Source organism: Rhincodon typus, chromosome 9 (assembly GCF_021869965.1).
Source record: "Rhincodon typus isolate 14 chromosome 9, sRhiTyp1.1, whole genome shotgun sequence".
NCBI lineage: Eukaryota > Metazoa > Chordata > Chondrichthyes > Orectolobiformes > Rhincodontidae > Rhincodon > Rhincodon typus.
The window spans coordinates 64,055,472-64,071,848 of record NC_063340.1 but is presented as its reverse complement, the minus strand read 5'-3'; the positions used below and the strand labels follow the sequence as shown (position 1 = coordinate 64,071,848).

General features: G+C 45.6%; 1 protein-coding gene across 1 annotated transcript in view; it reads right to left on the bottom strand.

The window, feature by feature from the left end:
- The window catches only part of gch2 (GTP cyclohydrolase 2), a 38,910-nt gene extending 23,820 nt beyond the window's left edge, over nt 1-15,090 (bottom strand). Inside the window, exon 1 of the mRNA XM_020510060.2 lies at nt 14,760-15,090. Coding sequence (XP_020365649.2) covers nt 14,760-15,063 — 304 coding nt within the window. The 5' untranslated portion in view covers nt 15,064-15,090. The remainder of the gene's footprint in view (nt 1-14,759) is intronic.
- Between the last annotated feature and the right edge of the window lie 1,287 nt (nt 15,091-16,377).

Below are 16,377 nucleotides of genomic sequence, written 5' to 3'. Positions count from 1 at the left end.
CTCTCCTCTATCCATCTTCTATCCGCCTCCCACTCTCTCCCTATTTATTTCAGGACCCCCTTCCCCTCCCCCTTCTCCCCCTTTTCTGATGAAGGGTCTAGGCCCGAAACGTCAGCCTCTCTGCTCCTATGATGCTGCTTGGCCTGCTGTGTTCATCCAGCCCTGCACCTTGTTGTCTCGGATTCACCAGCATCCGCAGTTCCTACTATCTCTGATTCAAGTTGTACCATTTCTGCTCCTTTTTTAAAGGAATCCAAATATAGATTATACTACAAAATTCCAATGTATATTAAATACAACAAAACTTGCATTTATATGGTACCTTTTATAGTTCAGGACATTTCAAATGTTTTTTGGCTAAATAAAATACTTTTGAAGTGTAGTTACTGCGCCAATATGGGAAATGCAGCCGTTCCTTCAAAATGGCATTGTGACAATCACCAGATAATCTGTTTTCAGTGATCTTCATTGTGGGATAAATATCACCTCTGACACCAGGGATAAACTTCCTGCTCTTCTTTGAACTAATGCCTTGAGGTCTTTTTTGTCCAAATGAGAAACCAGATGGGACATTGGCTTAATATTGCATCTCAAAGACAGCACCTCTAACATTGCAGCACTAGCTCATACTACACTGCATCACAGCCTAGATTTTTAGAGTCAAGTCTCAGAATTGGATCGCAAACCCACAACTTTTGCAAACAAAGATAAGAGTGCCACCAACTGAATTATGGCTTTTACAGGTTCAACCTTTTACTGGAGAACAGCCTCAATGTTAACACTCTAGCTTGTGATTCTACACCTTATACATTGATTGGTTGAGAAAATGGTTGGTGACAGGAAATTTGGGATTTAGAAAAGGAGTGAAGACCTTGAAAGAGAGAGCAATGGAGATTTACCAGAATGCAGCTGATCTGTGACCATACCAGCCAAATAATTTAAGTCTGAGCACAGTATCCAGAGAGCTATCATCACTCCTATATTCTGGAATACTCATAGATGCTTGCATCTTTCAGTTACCCTTGGCATGTACAGGGCTGGTTGTTCAGTGACAAGGGTTACCCCATTGAGACCTGGCTGATGACAACTTGCTACAGACTGAAACTGAATAGAGGTTCAACGCTGCAGATCGTTCCACAAGGGCCATTGTCTGGAGATCATAGGCCTCCTGAAAATGCAATTCAGATGCCTGGACGAGTCAATGTAGTACACCAAAGACTAACTGTCCCCCCATTTGTGAAGCAGGAGCACATTGAAGTGAACACAAACCTAGCCTTTGCACAACTGCCCACGGCCAGCTGCTCAGGAAGAATAGCAGAATAATGGGCCATGCCTCAAGCAAAGAGGAGCAAGAATAAGGAGCAATCAGCCTGGAGAATGCTGCCCAGTTCTTGCTGATGTCAATAGTTGCATTCTTTGTTCACTATCCCTACAATCCTGCAGAATATTAGGATTCTATAGCCATATATTAGCTGAACATCCTTCCACTACTGTGGTCTACACAACTGCAAATTATTTTTAATCCTGTGACTACTGTCTCTGAAGAATGCAGAGATTCCCACCTCAATTAGTTATTGCCCACCTCATATACTGGGAATGTTTAGCCTGGCTATAAGTATCCCAGCCAGGTGAAAATAACATTCTCTCCTGCATCCAGCAGTATCAGGCAGGAATCTAGTGTCAGTCCTGGGGGCAGTCAAGTGTTGGATCAAGGGTGAGTGTTGGGTCTGTTGGTGGGGGGTAGATTTGGATGAGGCCCTGGGGTGGGGGCTGTGCAGGCAGTGGTGTGGTCTGCAGTGGCTGTCACACATTTGGGAGGGTGTAAGTTGTTGGGGTAGGGTTGTAGTTTGAACGCGGGGGGTGGTGGAGGTTGGTCAGTGGTGGGTCAGTACGTCACCTTAGAAGTTCCCAGGAATTACAGCAGGTATTTAAACCCTCTAACTTTTTCGGGGTAGCTATTAAATTTAAGTGAGTTGCAAACCTCCAGATATCCAACTTTAATGGATTCTTTCCAATGTTTTAGATGTAGGGGAATTGTCCATCAGAAAAAAAGATTAGAGATGGAGAAGATGGGAATGGATTCATTGGTAATGCTTTCTGAGATGGAACAGCCACCAGGTGCCAAATAACCTTCCTCTGTGAAATGAAATTCGGGAACAGTTATGGATTCCACATTACTCCTACAGGACTCTCAGGGTATCAACTGGAAAACCTGGCTGAGCCAGCTGGACGTTTATCCAATTTCTTGGGTTTTCAGCTGAATTTATATGGGACGAATAGTCACCTCCCCATTTAGAGTCAGAGATGTACATCATGGAAATAGACCCTTCAGTTCAACTCATCCATGCTGACCAGATATCCTAGATAAATCTAGTCCCATTTGCCAGCATTTTGCCCATATCACTCTAAACCCTTCCCATTCATATACCCATCTAGATGCTTTTTAAATGTTGTAATTGTACCAGCCTCCATCACTTCCTCTGGCAGCTCATTCCATACATGCACCACCCTCTGCGTGAAAAAGTTGCCTTGTAGATCCCTTTCCAATCTTTCCCCTCACACCTTAATCCTATGCCCTCTAGTTTTGGACTTGCTTACCCCAGGGAAAAGACCTAGTCTATTTACCCTATCCATGCCCGTCATGATTTTATAAACCTCTGTAAAGGTTAGATTTAGATTTTCTCCATCAGATAAATCCTCTACACTTACCTAAGAAACGAAACTTTATTAAAGTCCCTACGCTTTTGTGTAGGAGCATGTACGGCCATGTGAAGCATGATCAAGCAAAAGGTAAACATAGCTCATTTACGGCTGTCTCACATTTTCCTGATAACAGAATCAAATCTGCTGCCTCAAAAATCTGGTTTACAGTGTCCATTATTTGTCTCAGTTGCATTTTTGCCAGATTATTGTATATTGTGATGTAAGAAAAGAAATTTTTCATTTAGTAGATTTAATTGCTTATTTGTATTGCAACTGCTAATATATAAAAACTAAGTATCACTTTAAGTAGATTTATATAATCACCAAGTTAGGAACCTGTTCAAGCTTAAAGGTATTGTCGTCAAACATAAGCTGTTGAAATCATCTGTTGAGCACATATTCATTTTATCTACCTGTGATAACCCCTACAAGGCCCATGGGGAAATCACTAATTAATCTCCCTGCGGAGTACAAGTTCCCTTGGTAACGGCCTGCCTGGCTGCAATTCTTCATCAATGAGCCCTTTAAAAAGCAGATCCAGATGTGGCACTGTGGCTTAATCGGTTAAAATGCTTGCTTTGTCAACCGGTGCTCCTGAATCCAAATCTTGGTGTTGCCTTACAATGACACTGACAGTGGAAAGTAGCCCTGCTCAATTTAAACCAACACTGTGCTTTTCTGCTTGTGGGCAGAAGTAGACAAGACCCTCATTATGTAAAGGCAAGGAGTTTTTCATAATAAACAAGCAGATCCACAATAAAACAAAAGCAAATTCGGAGAGGTCTTATGGTGTAGCGATGGAGACACTATCACTGATCCGAGAAGCACAAGTTCAACTCCTACCTGCTCTAGAGGTGTGCTGATAGGCCAAAGAAGAGTCAAATTGGACTTGAAATGTAACTCTTTTTCTTTCCACAGATTATACCAGACTTGCTAAGTTTCTCCAACATTTCCGTTCTTATTTCAGATCTCCAGCATCTGCAGTACTTTGTTTTCATGTGCTGATAGGCCTATTTTGTTTCTGATCTATTACATATGCTTTAGATTCAGAAGCACAAGGCAAGTTGGCCAAATTTGCAGATGTAACAAACTGAGGGAAACAATGATATCTGATGACATGGTCCTCATTCCCAGAAACATTCCCAGAACTTCAGTGTACAAAGGTTCAAACTTTTAAACCCTGAGAGAATAAAGCTCACGACATATTCATTTTACAAATGGTATTAGTTTGTTTAGTGAGAAGGTAAACGAGATTTAGAAATAACAATAGGCTTAACACCGAAAATGTCTAGTGAATACATAATGTAGAAGGATGAAGTGTAGAAGGATGCTGCCACTATCCTTTGTTTGTTGACTGAGTATAGTCTAAGGGTATATTCAATTTACAATGGTAGAGGAACAACCAATAGCGAGTCAACAAAAAGAGGCTCTTGTCTTAACACGATATAGTTTATTATGTGATAGTAATTATGTTCAAATTATATCAGCTAGTCGGATATTGCTACTTAGATTATTGGGAGATATAGATGATACATCTGTCACTTCAAGATCCAGAGCTATTGTCCTGAATTGTCTTCCTGAGGCTCTACCACATCAATAGATTGGGTGGCCTTTAATGCATTGATTATTATTAACAACTTCCTAACAATTTCTAAACAATTATCTTATAGAACAGCAATTACTGGAGCAAAAAACAACCTTTTGTTATATCGCAAGACCTATAGGATCAGAGATAACAAGGTGTAGAGCTGAAATTTTCTGAAGAAGGGTCTAGGCCCGAAACGTCAGCTTTCCTGCTCCTCTGATGCTGCTTGGCCTGCTGTGTTCATCCAGCTCTACACCTTGTTATCTCTGATTTTCCAGCATCTGCAGTTCCTACTATCTATAGGATCATGTGCTTTTTCTAGATTGCACCATGTACATGCATTCAAATCTGATCATTATGGCACAACTGGAACATGTCATCTCTGCTTTTTAGAAATAAAAGCTCAGGGCAGTCTGTAAATATGTCAAAAATTAAATCAAAAGAATTTCAATTACTGCAACCTGTCTGTCTTTTCTCCCTCTGAGAGTCGAGGCATGAATTAGTCAAGGTGCTGCAGTGGTTTGCCAATTGCCTTGTGCAGGATGGCTGACTAGGAGCCTGTCTGCTTGTACTATATGCCATCAGGGATATTAGAAGGATTTACAGGCTGATAATCAACCTGTTTGATTACATTATGAACGCACCTCCGATGGCCAACAAATGCAGAAGTGGGACTCCAACCCGGAGTTTCCAGCCCAGAGATAGGACTGCTACCAGTGTGCCACAAAATCTTAAACAATAAGCATGCACTGAACAAAACTGATATGGAAAAGGTTAAAGAGGGGTGTATTTTCTAGATATTTATCAAATCGTCACTGTGGTTCTCAGTGAGGGTGTGATGCATAAATTAAAGCTGGTGTAACACCTAGAATAAACAAACGTCACATTAGAACTGAAGTCAGTGTGTGACTGGGAAAAAATTAATTGAGAACAAACCAAAGAGATTACAAGATAAACTAAAAGGGTGAACTGGAATGGAACATTTCAAGAAATATGCCGCGGAAGAGTGTTCAAGGAAATCCAGGTCATGGTACAAAATTCATTCTTTGTTGTTAATCAAACCAGAATACAGCGGCGGAAGCCAATGTGATTCAGCAGAAATGTAAAGAATGGAACCAGTCATAAAAAGCGTGACGTTTAAAATATTTGAGGATTCTGGTGGTTATGAAGTGCGTTATAACCAGAGGTCAGTCTTAGCAGCAACAGAGTGAAAGAGAGCGAACCTGAGGGCGAACAATGGCAGCAAGATAAATACCTGAGAAGTGGGGTCAATCAGACCGAACCTGGGGCTGAACAGAAGGATAAATACCCGAGGAGCAGGGTCAGTCAGAGCAAATGGACAGCTGAATCAAGAGGCAGAAGCTCCAGAGGTGATGTTACAACTCTATAAGTGACCTAGGCTTGGCTGCTCAGGAACCAGGTTTGCAGACTGAGTTACTAAGTGTCTGAAGATAGATAAGGTGCTTACTTTTTGCAGTTTTGGTCCTAGGAATAGAGAACAGTAGTGAGATACCCGAGTTTGGTGACTAGTGGATTACGATGTGTAATTCACTCCTGGATTGTTGTCTGAGGGCAATAAGGTTGATATAGTCAGTAACATTGATAATGACAGGAAAACGTAACCCTGTGGAATGCTGCTCCTGAAAAATGTGGGAAATCAGGGACACTTCCAGTCTCCTTGCTGACTACATATGCAGGAAGCGTGTTAAGCTGCAGCTCCTGATTTGCCAAATGGAATGCCACATGGAGCTGTGAATGGATTCACTATGGAGCAGCCATGAGGCTGAGAACGTCGTTGTTAGCGCATTTATTGAGCAGATCCCACCACCGATAAAGGCCACACAGAGCGAGAAGAATTGAGTGACTACCAGGAAGACAAGTAAGCGTGGGCAGGCACTGCAGGAGTACCCTGTGGCCATTCCCCGCTCGAACAGATATACCAGTGGGGGTGGGGATGGCCTCTCAGGAGAAAGCAGCAGCAGCTGCCAGGTTATGGCACCATGACTGGCACTGTTGTACAGCAGGGAGGGTCAAAGTGCAGGCAAGCAGTAATGATAGAGGACTCTATATTTAGGGGCACAGATAGGTGTATCTGTGGCTGCAAAAGAGACTCCAGAAAGGTGTGCTGCCTCCCTGGTGTCAGGGTCAAGATATCTCTAAGTGAGCACAGGATATTCTACAACCTGCTTTCAGCCAGCAGGTAATAGAGGAACAGATATAGATCATAGATCATAGAATCCCTACAGTGTGGAAACAGGCCCTTCGGCCCAACAAGTCCACACCGACTCTTTGAGCATCCCACCCAGACCCATCCCCCTATAACCCACCTAAGCTACACATCCCTGAACACTACGGGCAATCTAGCATGGCCAATCCACCTAGCCTGCACATCTATTGGACTGTGGGAGGAAACCGGAGTACCTATGTGGACAGATTATGAAAAAAATGTAAAAACAACAGTGTGTTGTTGGGATGGGTGATTTTAACTTCCCCTATATTGACTGGGACTCGCTTAGTGCCAGGTGCTTGGATGGCGAGAATTTATTAGTTGTGACTAGGACAGTTTTTTGTTTGAAACAATGTACACATAGTGCAATTGGGGAAGGGGCATTTCACACCCGCTATTGGGAAGTGAGCTCTGCCAGGTGATTGAAGTTTCAGTAGGGCAGCATTTTGGGAACAGTGACCATAATTCTGTAAGTTTTAAGTTACATATTGATAAAGTTAACAGTAGTCCTCAGTTGAAAGTACTAAAGTGGGAGAAGGCTAACTGCCACTATATTAGGCAGGAACTGGGAATTGTAGATTGAGGAAGTTATTTGAGGGTAAATCCACATCTGGCATCTGGGAATCTTTTAGAGGCCAGTTGATTAGAGGTCAGGACCAACATGTACCTATGAAAATGAAGGATAAGGATGGCAAGATTTAGGAATGTGGATCACAAGAGAAATTGAGTGTTTAGTCAAAAAGAAAATGGAGGCATATATAAGGTTTAGTAACCTGAAGACAGGCAGACTGGAAGAATACAAAGATAGCAAGAAAGAACTCAAACAAGGAATTAGGAAGGCTAAGAGGAGTCTTAACTATCTTTGGCAAAAAGGGTTAAGGAAAATCCCAAGGTATTTTATACATATATAAGGAGCAAGAAAGTAGTTAGGGAAATGATAGATCCACACAAGGACATAGGAGGGAATTTATGCATGGAGCTAGAGGAATTGGGGAGGTCCTTAATGAATACTTTGCATTTGTGTTCAAAAAGGAGAAGGAAATGTTGTATGGGGAGCCTCGGGAGGAGTATGTTGATATTCTGGGGCTTGTCAATATAAAATGGGTGTTGAGTGTTTTAAAAACATTAAGGTCAACAAGTCACCAGAACCTGATGGAATCTATCCAGAATGCTAAGGGAGGTGATTGATGAGGGCAGGACAGTAGATGTTGTCTAGATGGACTTTAGCAAGACCTTTGACAAGGTCCCTCGTGGCAGCCTGATACAAAGGGAGAAGTCACATGGGATCTGCAGTGAGCTGGTAAAATAAATAAAGAAGTTAGTCATAGAAGACAGAGAATAGCAGTTGTGATCTTTGGTATTACGCAGGGATCAGTGCTGGACCCCCGTTATTAGAAATATACATAATATGTATAAAATTATTCGGAAGAGAATGTAGGCGGCCTGATTAGTAAGTTTATGGATGACACAAAGATTGGGGTAGCAGTGGATAGTGAGGAGGATTGCCAGAGGATACAGCAGGATACAGATAGGCTGGACACTTGGTCAGAGGAATGGCAGATGGAGTTTCATCCAGACAAATGCGAGGTGATGCATATTGGAAAACCTAATGCAGGAAGGAAGTATACCATGAATGGAAGAATCCTTCATAGCATTAACATACAGTGGGATCCAGGCGTACAGGTCCACAGTTCTCTGAAAGTGACAATACAAGTGGGTAAGGTGGTCAAGGAGGCGAATAGCATGCTTGCCTTCATGAGTTGAGGCATAAATTATAAAAATTGGCAAGTCATGTTGCAGCTATACAGGATTTTAGCTAGGCTATGTTTAATATTCATAGAATCCCTGCAGTGTAGAAGTGGTTATTTGGCCCATTGAGTCCATACTGACCTCTTGAAGAGCATCCCACCAAGACCCATTCCCATCCTGGCAACCCTGGATTTCCCATGGCTAATCCACCGAGCTTGCACATGTTTGGACTTTGGGAGGTAACTGGAGCACCTGAAGGAAATCCACACAGACACAGGGAGAATATGCAAACTCTACACAAACAGTTGCCCAAGGGTGGAATCAAACCTGGATCTCTGGTGCTGGGAGGCAGCAGTGCTAACCACAGAGCCACCATGCCACTCCTTGTGTACAGTTCTGGTTGCCAAACTACCAAATGGACTTGGAATCTTTGGAGACTGTACAGAAACAGTTTACCAGGATGTTGCCTGGTTACTAGCTATGAGGAGAGATTGGACAAACTTTACTTGATTTCACTTGAATCTCAAAGGATGAGGGGTGACCCAATAGAAGTTTACAAAATTATGAAAAGCATAGATAGAATGGATATTCTGAGTCTTTTTCCCAGGGTAGAAATATCCATTGGAATGTTTTGCTACCTAATAGCACCTGATAAATGCTAGTCGTCATTGCTATAGGTTAATGGGAACAGTGACAACCAAAGGTTCTGTGCCCATTTTGTAAATTGAACTGTAATTCGTGCAAATAGTAAAATGTTTGTCAAATATATATGTTGGGGAAGATAGTGATGTAAATCATCTAGGGAGGTGGAGGGTGTTGCTGTCATATAGAAGGTTTAAGGCAAAAGGGGCGAAGTTTAAAGGAGATGTAAGAAACAAGTTTTTTTACACAGAGAGTGGTTAGCACCTGGAATGTGCTACCATGGGAGGAGGTGGAGATGGATACAACAGCAATGTCTAAGCAGCATCATGACAGATATCTGAATCGGCAGAGGCAAAGAAGTCTTTAGTTGAGAAAGGCATCATGCATCTGCGCAGTCTTGGTGGGCTGAAAGGCCTGTTCCTGTGCTGTTCTTTTTACTTTGTTGATAAATGCATACAGAAGCAAATGAAAAAAGGTAATAAAATTTCACAAGAAACATTAATAGCGTGAGCAAAAACAAAGTTGCTGGAAAAACTCAGCAGGTCTGGCAGCATCTGTGAAGGAAAAAACAGAGTTAACGTTTCGGGTCCGGTTACCCTTCCTCAGAACTGATGGTGGCTGGGAAGACGTCAGTTTATATGCAGAAAATAGGGGAGGGGGATGGAGTAGGGAGTAAATGATAGGATACAGCCTAAAGAGAAAGAAGAGCAGTTGGACAGACAAAGAGTTGATAATGATTAGGCTGGGAGGGTGAATAGTTGTTAATGGGGACTATTAGTGACTAATAACAGGTGGGTGTGTAATGGTAGGCTATGTGGTAACAAGGCCTGGTGTGGGGGGTAGGGGGCTGGGACATGGGAGAGTTTAGGCCCTAAAATGATTGAACTCGATATTGAGTCCGGAGGGCTGTAGGGTCCCCAAGCGGAAAATGAGGTGTTGTTCTCGAGGTTGCGTTGAGCTTCACTGGAACACTGCAGCAAGCCAGAGACAGACATGTTGGTCAGGGAACAGGGTGGTGCGTTAAAGTGGCAGGCAACACGTAGTTCAGGGTCTTTTCTGTGAGCAGAACGTAGATGTTCTGCGAAGTGGTCACCCAGTCTACGCTTCGTTTCCCCAATATAGAGGAGACCACATTGTGAGCAGCGAATGCAATAGACTAGATTGTGGGAAGTGCAGGTGAAATGTTGCTTCACCTTGAAGGTATGTTTGGGCCTTTGGATACTGGGGAGGGAGGAGGTAAATGGGCAGGTGTTGCACCTTTGCCAGTTACAGGGGAAGGTGCCGTAGGGCTGTGGGTGGGGTGGGGGGCGGGGGGGTGATGGGGGTGAAGGAAGTGTGTACCAGGATGTCCCAGAGGGAACAGTTCCTGCAGAAGGCGGACAAGGGAGGGGAGGGGAATATGTGTCTGGTGGTGACATCTTACTGGAGGTGGCGGTAATGGCATCTGATGATCTTCTGGATGTGGATGCTGGTGGGATGGTAGGTAAGGACAAGGGGAACCCTATTGCTGTTGCAGGAGGGAAGAGAAGGAGTGAGGGCGGAAGTGCAAGAGATGGGCCAGGCCTAGTTGAGGGCCCTGTCGACTACAGAGCTGGGGAATCCTCACTTGAGGAAGAAGGTGGATATTTCAGAGGCTTCCTTGTCGAAGTCGGCTTCATCTGAACATATACGATGGAGATGGTGGAACTTAGAGAATGGGATGGAGTCTTTACAGGAGGTGGGGTGTAAGGATGTATAGTCCAGGTATCTGTGGGAGTCAGTAGGTTTGTAATGGATATTAGTGGCCAGTCTATCCCCAGAAATGCAAACAGAAATGTCGAAGAAGGGAAAGGAGGAGTCAGAGATAGACTGGGCGAAAGTGAGGGCAGGGTTGAAATTGGAGGCGAAATTGATGAAGTTTTCCAATTTCAGATGAGAAAGGAAAGCAGCACCAATGATATTATCGATGTATCGGAGGAAGAGTTGTGGGTGGGGGCTTGATTAGGACTGGAACAAGGAATGTTCCACGTACCCGATGAAGAAACAGGCATAACTAGGGCCCATGCGGGTACCCATGGCCACCCCTCTTACCCGAAGAAAATGAGAGGAGTTAAAAGAGAAGTTGTTGAGGGTGAGGACGAGCTCGGCCAAGTGGAGGAGGGTGGTGGTGGGTGGGGATGGTTCAGGTCTTTGCTCCAGGAAGCAGAGAGCCCTAAGACCCTCCTGGTGGGGAATGGATGTGCAAAGGGATTGTATATCCATGGTAAAGACGAGGCGGCTGGAACTGGCAAACTGGAAGTTTTGAAACTAGTGTAAGGCGTCAGAGGAACCATGGATGTACGTGGGCAGGGATTGGACCGGGGAGAGAAGGCTTTCTGCAGTGTTCCAGCGAAGCTCAACACAAGCTCGGAGAACAACACCTCATTTTTCGCTTGGGACCCTGCAACCCTCCGGACTCAATATCGAGTTCAATAATTTTAGGACCTGAACTCTCCCATGTCCCAGCGCCCTACCCCACACACAGGCTTTGTTACCACATAGCCTGCCATTACACATTTGTTGTTAGTCACTAATAGTCCCCATAAACAACTATTCACCCTCCCAGCCTAATTGTTATCAACTCTTTGTCTGTCCAACTGCTCTTCTTTCTCTTTAGGCGCTATCCTATCGTTTACTCCCTACCCCATCCTGCTCCCCTTTTTTCTGCATATAAAGTGATGTTTTCCCAGCCACTATCAGTTCTGAGGAAGGGTCACCAGACCCGAAACATTAACTCTGTTTTTTCCTTCATTAATAGCTTGAATACTGAAAACGTCTCTAGAACTACCCATTGACTCAGCACAATAGCCAAAAGAAAGCAAATACCAGTTTATATGTTCGTAATTGATGTTCTTGGGATTCATACAGTTTTATTGCGGGCCAGACAACCCAGAGCGGTGTTAACAAGGTGTAGAGCTGGATGAACACAGCAGGCCAAGCAGCATCAGAGGAGCAGGAAGGCTGACGTTTCGGGCCTAGACCCTCCTTCAGAAATGGGGGAGCGGAAGGGGGTTCTGAAATAAATAGGGAGAGAGGGGGAGGCAGATAGAAGATTGATAGAGGAGAAGATAGGTGGAGAGGAGACAGACTGGTCAAAGAGGCTGGGATGGAGCCAGTAAAGGTGAGTTTAGGTGGGGGGAGGTAGGGAGGAGATAGGTCAGTCCAGGGAGGATGGACAGGTCAAGGGGGCGGGATGAGATTAGTAGGTAGGAAATGGGGGTGGGGCTTGAGGTGGGAGGAGGGGAGAGGTGGGAGGAAGGACAGGTTAGGGAGGCGGGGACGAGCTGAGCTGGTTTTGGGATGCGGTAGGGGGAGGGGAGATTTTGTAGCTTGTGAAGTCCACATTGATACTATTGGGCTGCGGGGTTCCCGAGCGGAATATGAGTTGCTGTTCCTGCAACCTTCGGGTAGTATCGTTGTGGCACTGCAGGAGGCCCAGGATGGACATGTCGTCTGCAGAATGGGAGGGGGAGTTGAAATGGTTCCTGAGTGGGAGATGCAGTTGTTTGGTGCGAACCGAGCGTAGATGTTCTGCAAAGCGGTCCCCAAGCCTCCGCTTGGTTTCCCCAATGTAGAGGAGGCCACAACGGGAACAGCGGATGCAGTATACCACATTAGCAGATGTGCAGGTGAACATCTGCTTGATGTGGAAAGTCTTCTTGGGGCCTGGGATGGGGGTGAGGGGGGAGGTGTAGGGGCAGGTGTAGCACTTCCTGCGGTTACAGGGAGGACAAGGGAGTCAGGGAGAGAATGGTCCCTCCGGAAAGCAGATAAGGGTGGGGAGGGAAAAATGTCTTTGGTGGTGGGGTCGGATTGCAGATGGCGGAAGTGTCGGAGGTTGATGCGTTGGATCCGGAGTTTGGTGAGGTGGTACGTGAGGATGAGGGGGATTCTGTTTTGGTTGTTATTGCAGGGAGGGGGTGTGAGGAATGAGTTGCGGGAAATGCAGGAGACATGGTTGAGGGCCCTCTCTCCGTGACTCCCTTGTCCGCTCCACATTCCCCTCCAGCCCCACCTCACCCGGCACTTTTCCCTGCAACCGCAGGAAGTGCTACACCTGCCCCTACACCTCCCCCCTCACCCCCATCCCAGGCCCCAAGAAGACTTTCCACATCAAGCAGATGTTCACCTGCACATCTGCTAATGAGGTATACTGCATCCACTGTTCCCGTTGTGGCCTCCTCTATATCAGGGATACCAAGTGGAGGCTTGGGGACCGCTTTGCAGAACACCTACGCTCGGTTCGCACCAAACAACTGCACCTCCCAGTCAGGAACCATTTCAACTCCCCCTTCCCATTCCGCAGACGACACGTCCATCCTGGGCCTCCTGCAGTGCCACAATGATGCTACCCAAAGGTTGCAGGAACAGCAACTCATATTCTGCTTGGGAACCCTGCAACCCAATGGTATCAATGTGGACTTCACAAGCTTCAAAATCTCCCCTCCCCCTACCGCATCCCAAAACCAGCCCAGCTTGTCCCCGCCTCCCTAACCTGTCCTTCCTCCCACCTATCCCCTCCTCCCACCTCAAGCCCCACCCCCATCTCCTACCTACTCACCTCATCCCGCCCCCTTGACCTGTCCATCCTCCCTGGACTGACCTATCCCCTCCCTAACTCCCCACCTACACACCTTTACTGGCTCCATCCCCACCTCTTTGACCAGTCTGTCTCCTCTCCACCTATCTTCTCCTCTATCCATCTTCTATCCGCCTCCCCCTCTCTCCCTATTTATTTCAGAACCCCCTTCCCCTCCCCCATTTCTGAAGAAGGGTCTAGGCCCGAAACGTCAGCCTTCCTGCTCCTCTGATGCTGCTTGGCCTGCTGTGTTCATCCAGCTCTACACCTTGTTATCTCAGATTCTCCAGCATCTGCAGTTCCTACTATCTCTATTCCTGGTACCAATCTAGTTAATCTCCTCCAAACCATCTCCAATGCATTTATATCCCTCATAAGTAAGGGAACCAAAACTGCAAACAATATTTGAGATGAGATCTCACCAATGACTTGTGTAAGTAGAGATGGTCATTGCCTGCTGCTTGTGTAGTGTGTATTTTACTTGCCACTTATGAACCAACACCTATATGTTGCCCAGGTCTTGCTGCATTTGGATATCAGCTATTTCAGCATCTGAGAAAGTGTAAATGGTGCTAAATGTTATGCAATTACCAGTGAACATCCAACTTCCCACCTTGTGATGAAGAGAAAGTCACTGAAGAAGAAGATGATGTTTGGGAGGAGAACTGTGGAACTCCTGCGGAGATATCCTGGAGCTGCCATGACTGACTTCAAGTCTCTGTGCTCCAGCCTCTGGAGTGAGATTCAGATCCATAACTTTTTGAGTTACACCTAACACTAGTAGCTGGCGCAACAGAAGGTGCATTTTGATCCCTCCCCACCCGGTGGCTATCAGTGTTTAACAAGAAACCCCGCTGACCAGGCAGCTGTGACCGAGCCGGTGTTGGATGATAGGAACGTGGGCCAACTTGTAACTCAGTGACTGGATGGTACCAACCTCACAGGGTCTCGGGTTCTGCTGCCGCTCACAAATATTGGGCGGTCAACCAAAACCAATGGAGCATCACTCGATCCTATCAATCTCCACACAAGCTGTTTTCTGCCGGTAATTTAAGCCTTTCATAGATAGTGGACTGAATGACGATTTTACTTTTGCGGGTCAATCTTGAATAAGTTGACAGCTAACGGGCTGTTATAAATGCTAAATGTGATATAAACTTCTAACCGTGCCTGGCAGTTGCTGACCGAAAGACAACAAGGGAAAGTCGACAAGCAAAATCAGCTCTCCATTGGAATAAGTGTAGAGCAAACTTTACCGGGAACGTTTTCTTGGTAACCTTTGGTGAAGAACAGCATTGCTGTAGCGGCTCTCCTGGGGGTCTTTAGCAGTCCCTGCCTCCCTGGGTCCTCCCCTAATCCCCTCAGGATGCTGGTGTAGGCTTCCTCCAGAACAGCCAGGGCATCGTCCCCTCCTGGCTTCTTCTCGTCCTTCCACTGCACCGTGGCTTTCCTGGAGTCTGCAGTGAAGTCGCTGTAGCCCTCAAAGCAACTGGCCATGAACTTCTTAGCGCAGCAGACGCCGTTAGTTTCCGCAGCGACTATCTGCTTGGCGTATTCCATGCTGCCCAGACTGCAGTACTCCGATGTGTCCAGTGGCGCCGTGCTGACACTGCTCGTTCCCAACTTGCGCCTCTATTTATACCTCAAGAGATTACAGGAGACCCATCTCTGCGTTGCTCACACGTCAGAGCTTGTGCCGGTACAATCGAGCCCTACATTAAAAGATCCTGGCCCCCGGGGGGCAGGGTAATGCTGGAGAGAAAGGTAATTGTCTCCGGATAGATAAGGATGTTTCCACGGCGCACACTGTCAGGGCACAGGGCAGCAGCACTGCTATTAAAGTCAGTGACTAATTTTAAACTCTGTGGAAAGCAGCAAGTGGACCTTATCGCACCCGGCCATAAAGTATCCAGCCAGCTAACCATAAATGCGAGGACGGACGTCAAAGCCAAATATATGATCTGGAAATGTTCGAAGTAGATTTCATGATAGCACTTTGTGTGTGTTCCTGAAAAAAAGAACGGTGATCAGTGATAAAGCTGCCTGAAATGACTGCTTTGAAAACTGGAAGTAAGACTTGTCAATATTTTTTGTGTGACTAAGGAATGAAGATTTAGAAATGTCAAGAACATGGATCTTAATGAATGTAACAATAATAAGGTGTACGTCTTTGATGACTCAACGTGCTTCACGGGGTCTGTTGTGAAACGATTTTTGACACTGGAAATATGTTATATGAAATATATGGAAATAAATGTTGACATATGGAAATATGCGGTATCATATCGTTAGACAGTTGGCGGGACAATTCTAACAGGATTTACACCTCCGCACCATGAAAAATTCCTAACGCAGCAGAATCCAAGGGAACTGCTCAAGAACTTGAAACTTCCGATGGCCAATTTCCTTGCATCTAGAATCCTCCAAAACAAAACCTTAAAATTCGGCCTGATGAATAGAACTAGCTGGGTCCCTGTTTGGGGAGCCCGTACAGGCATAATGGGTCGAATGGCCTCATTTCAGTAATGTGAATTCTATAATTCTAGGTTGTTGAGAGAGATGACAGAGATAGGCAGGGGCAAATGTATTGAGGTAGTTGAACACAAGGATAACAATTTTAAAATCAAGGTTGCTTAACTGAGCTCCAACATAGGCAAACAAGGAAAGCAGAGAATGGTGAAAGGAAAATGGTGTAAGGTAAGACACAGGCTTTAGATGAACACTGCATGGGCTGTGAGCCCCGGAGCAGCGCGAGAAAGAAGCCAATACAGCGTGAGGTACGAGCCGGGACGGTGTGAGGTACGAGCCGGGACGGTGTGAGGTACGAGCTGGGATGGTGTGAGGTACGAGCCGGTACGGTGCGAGGTACGAGCC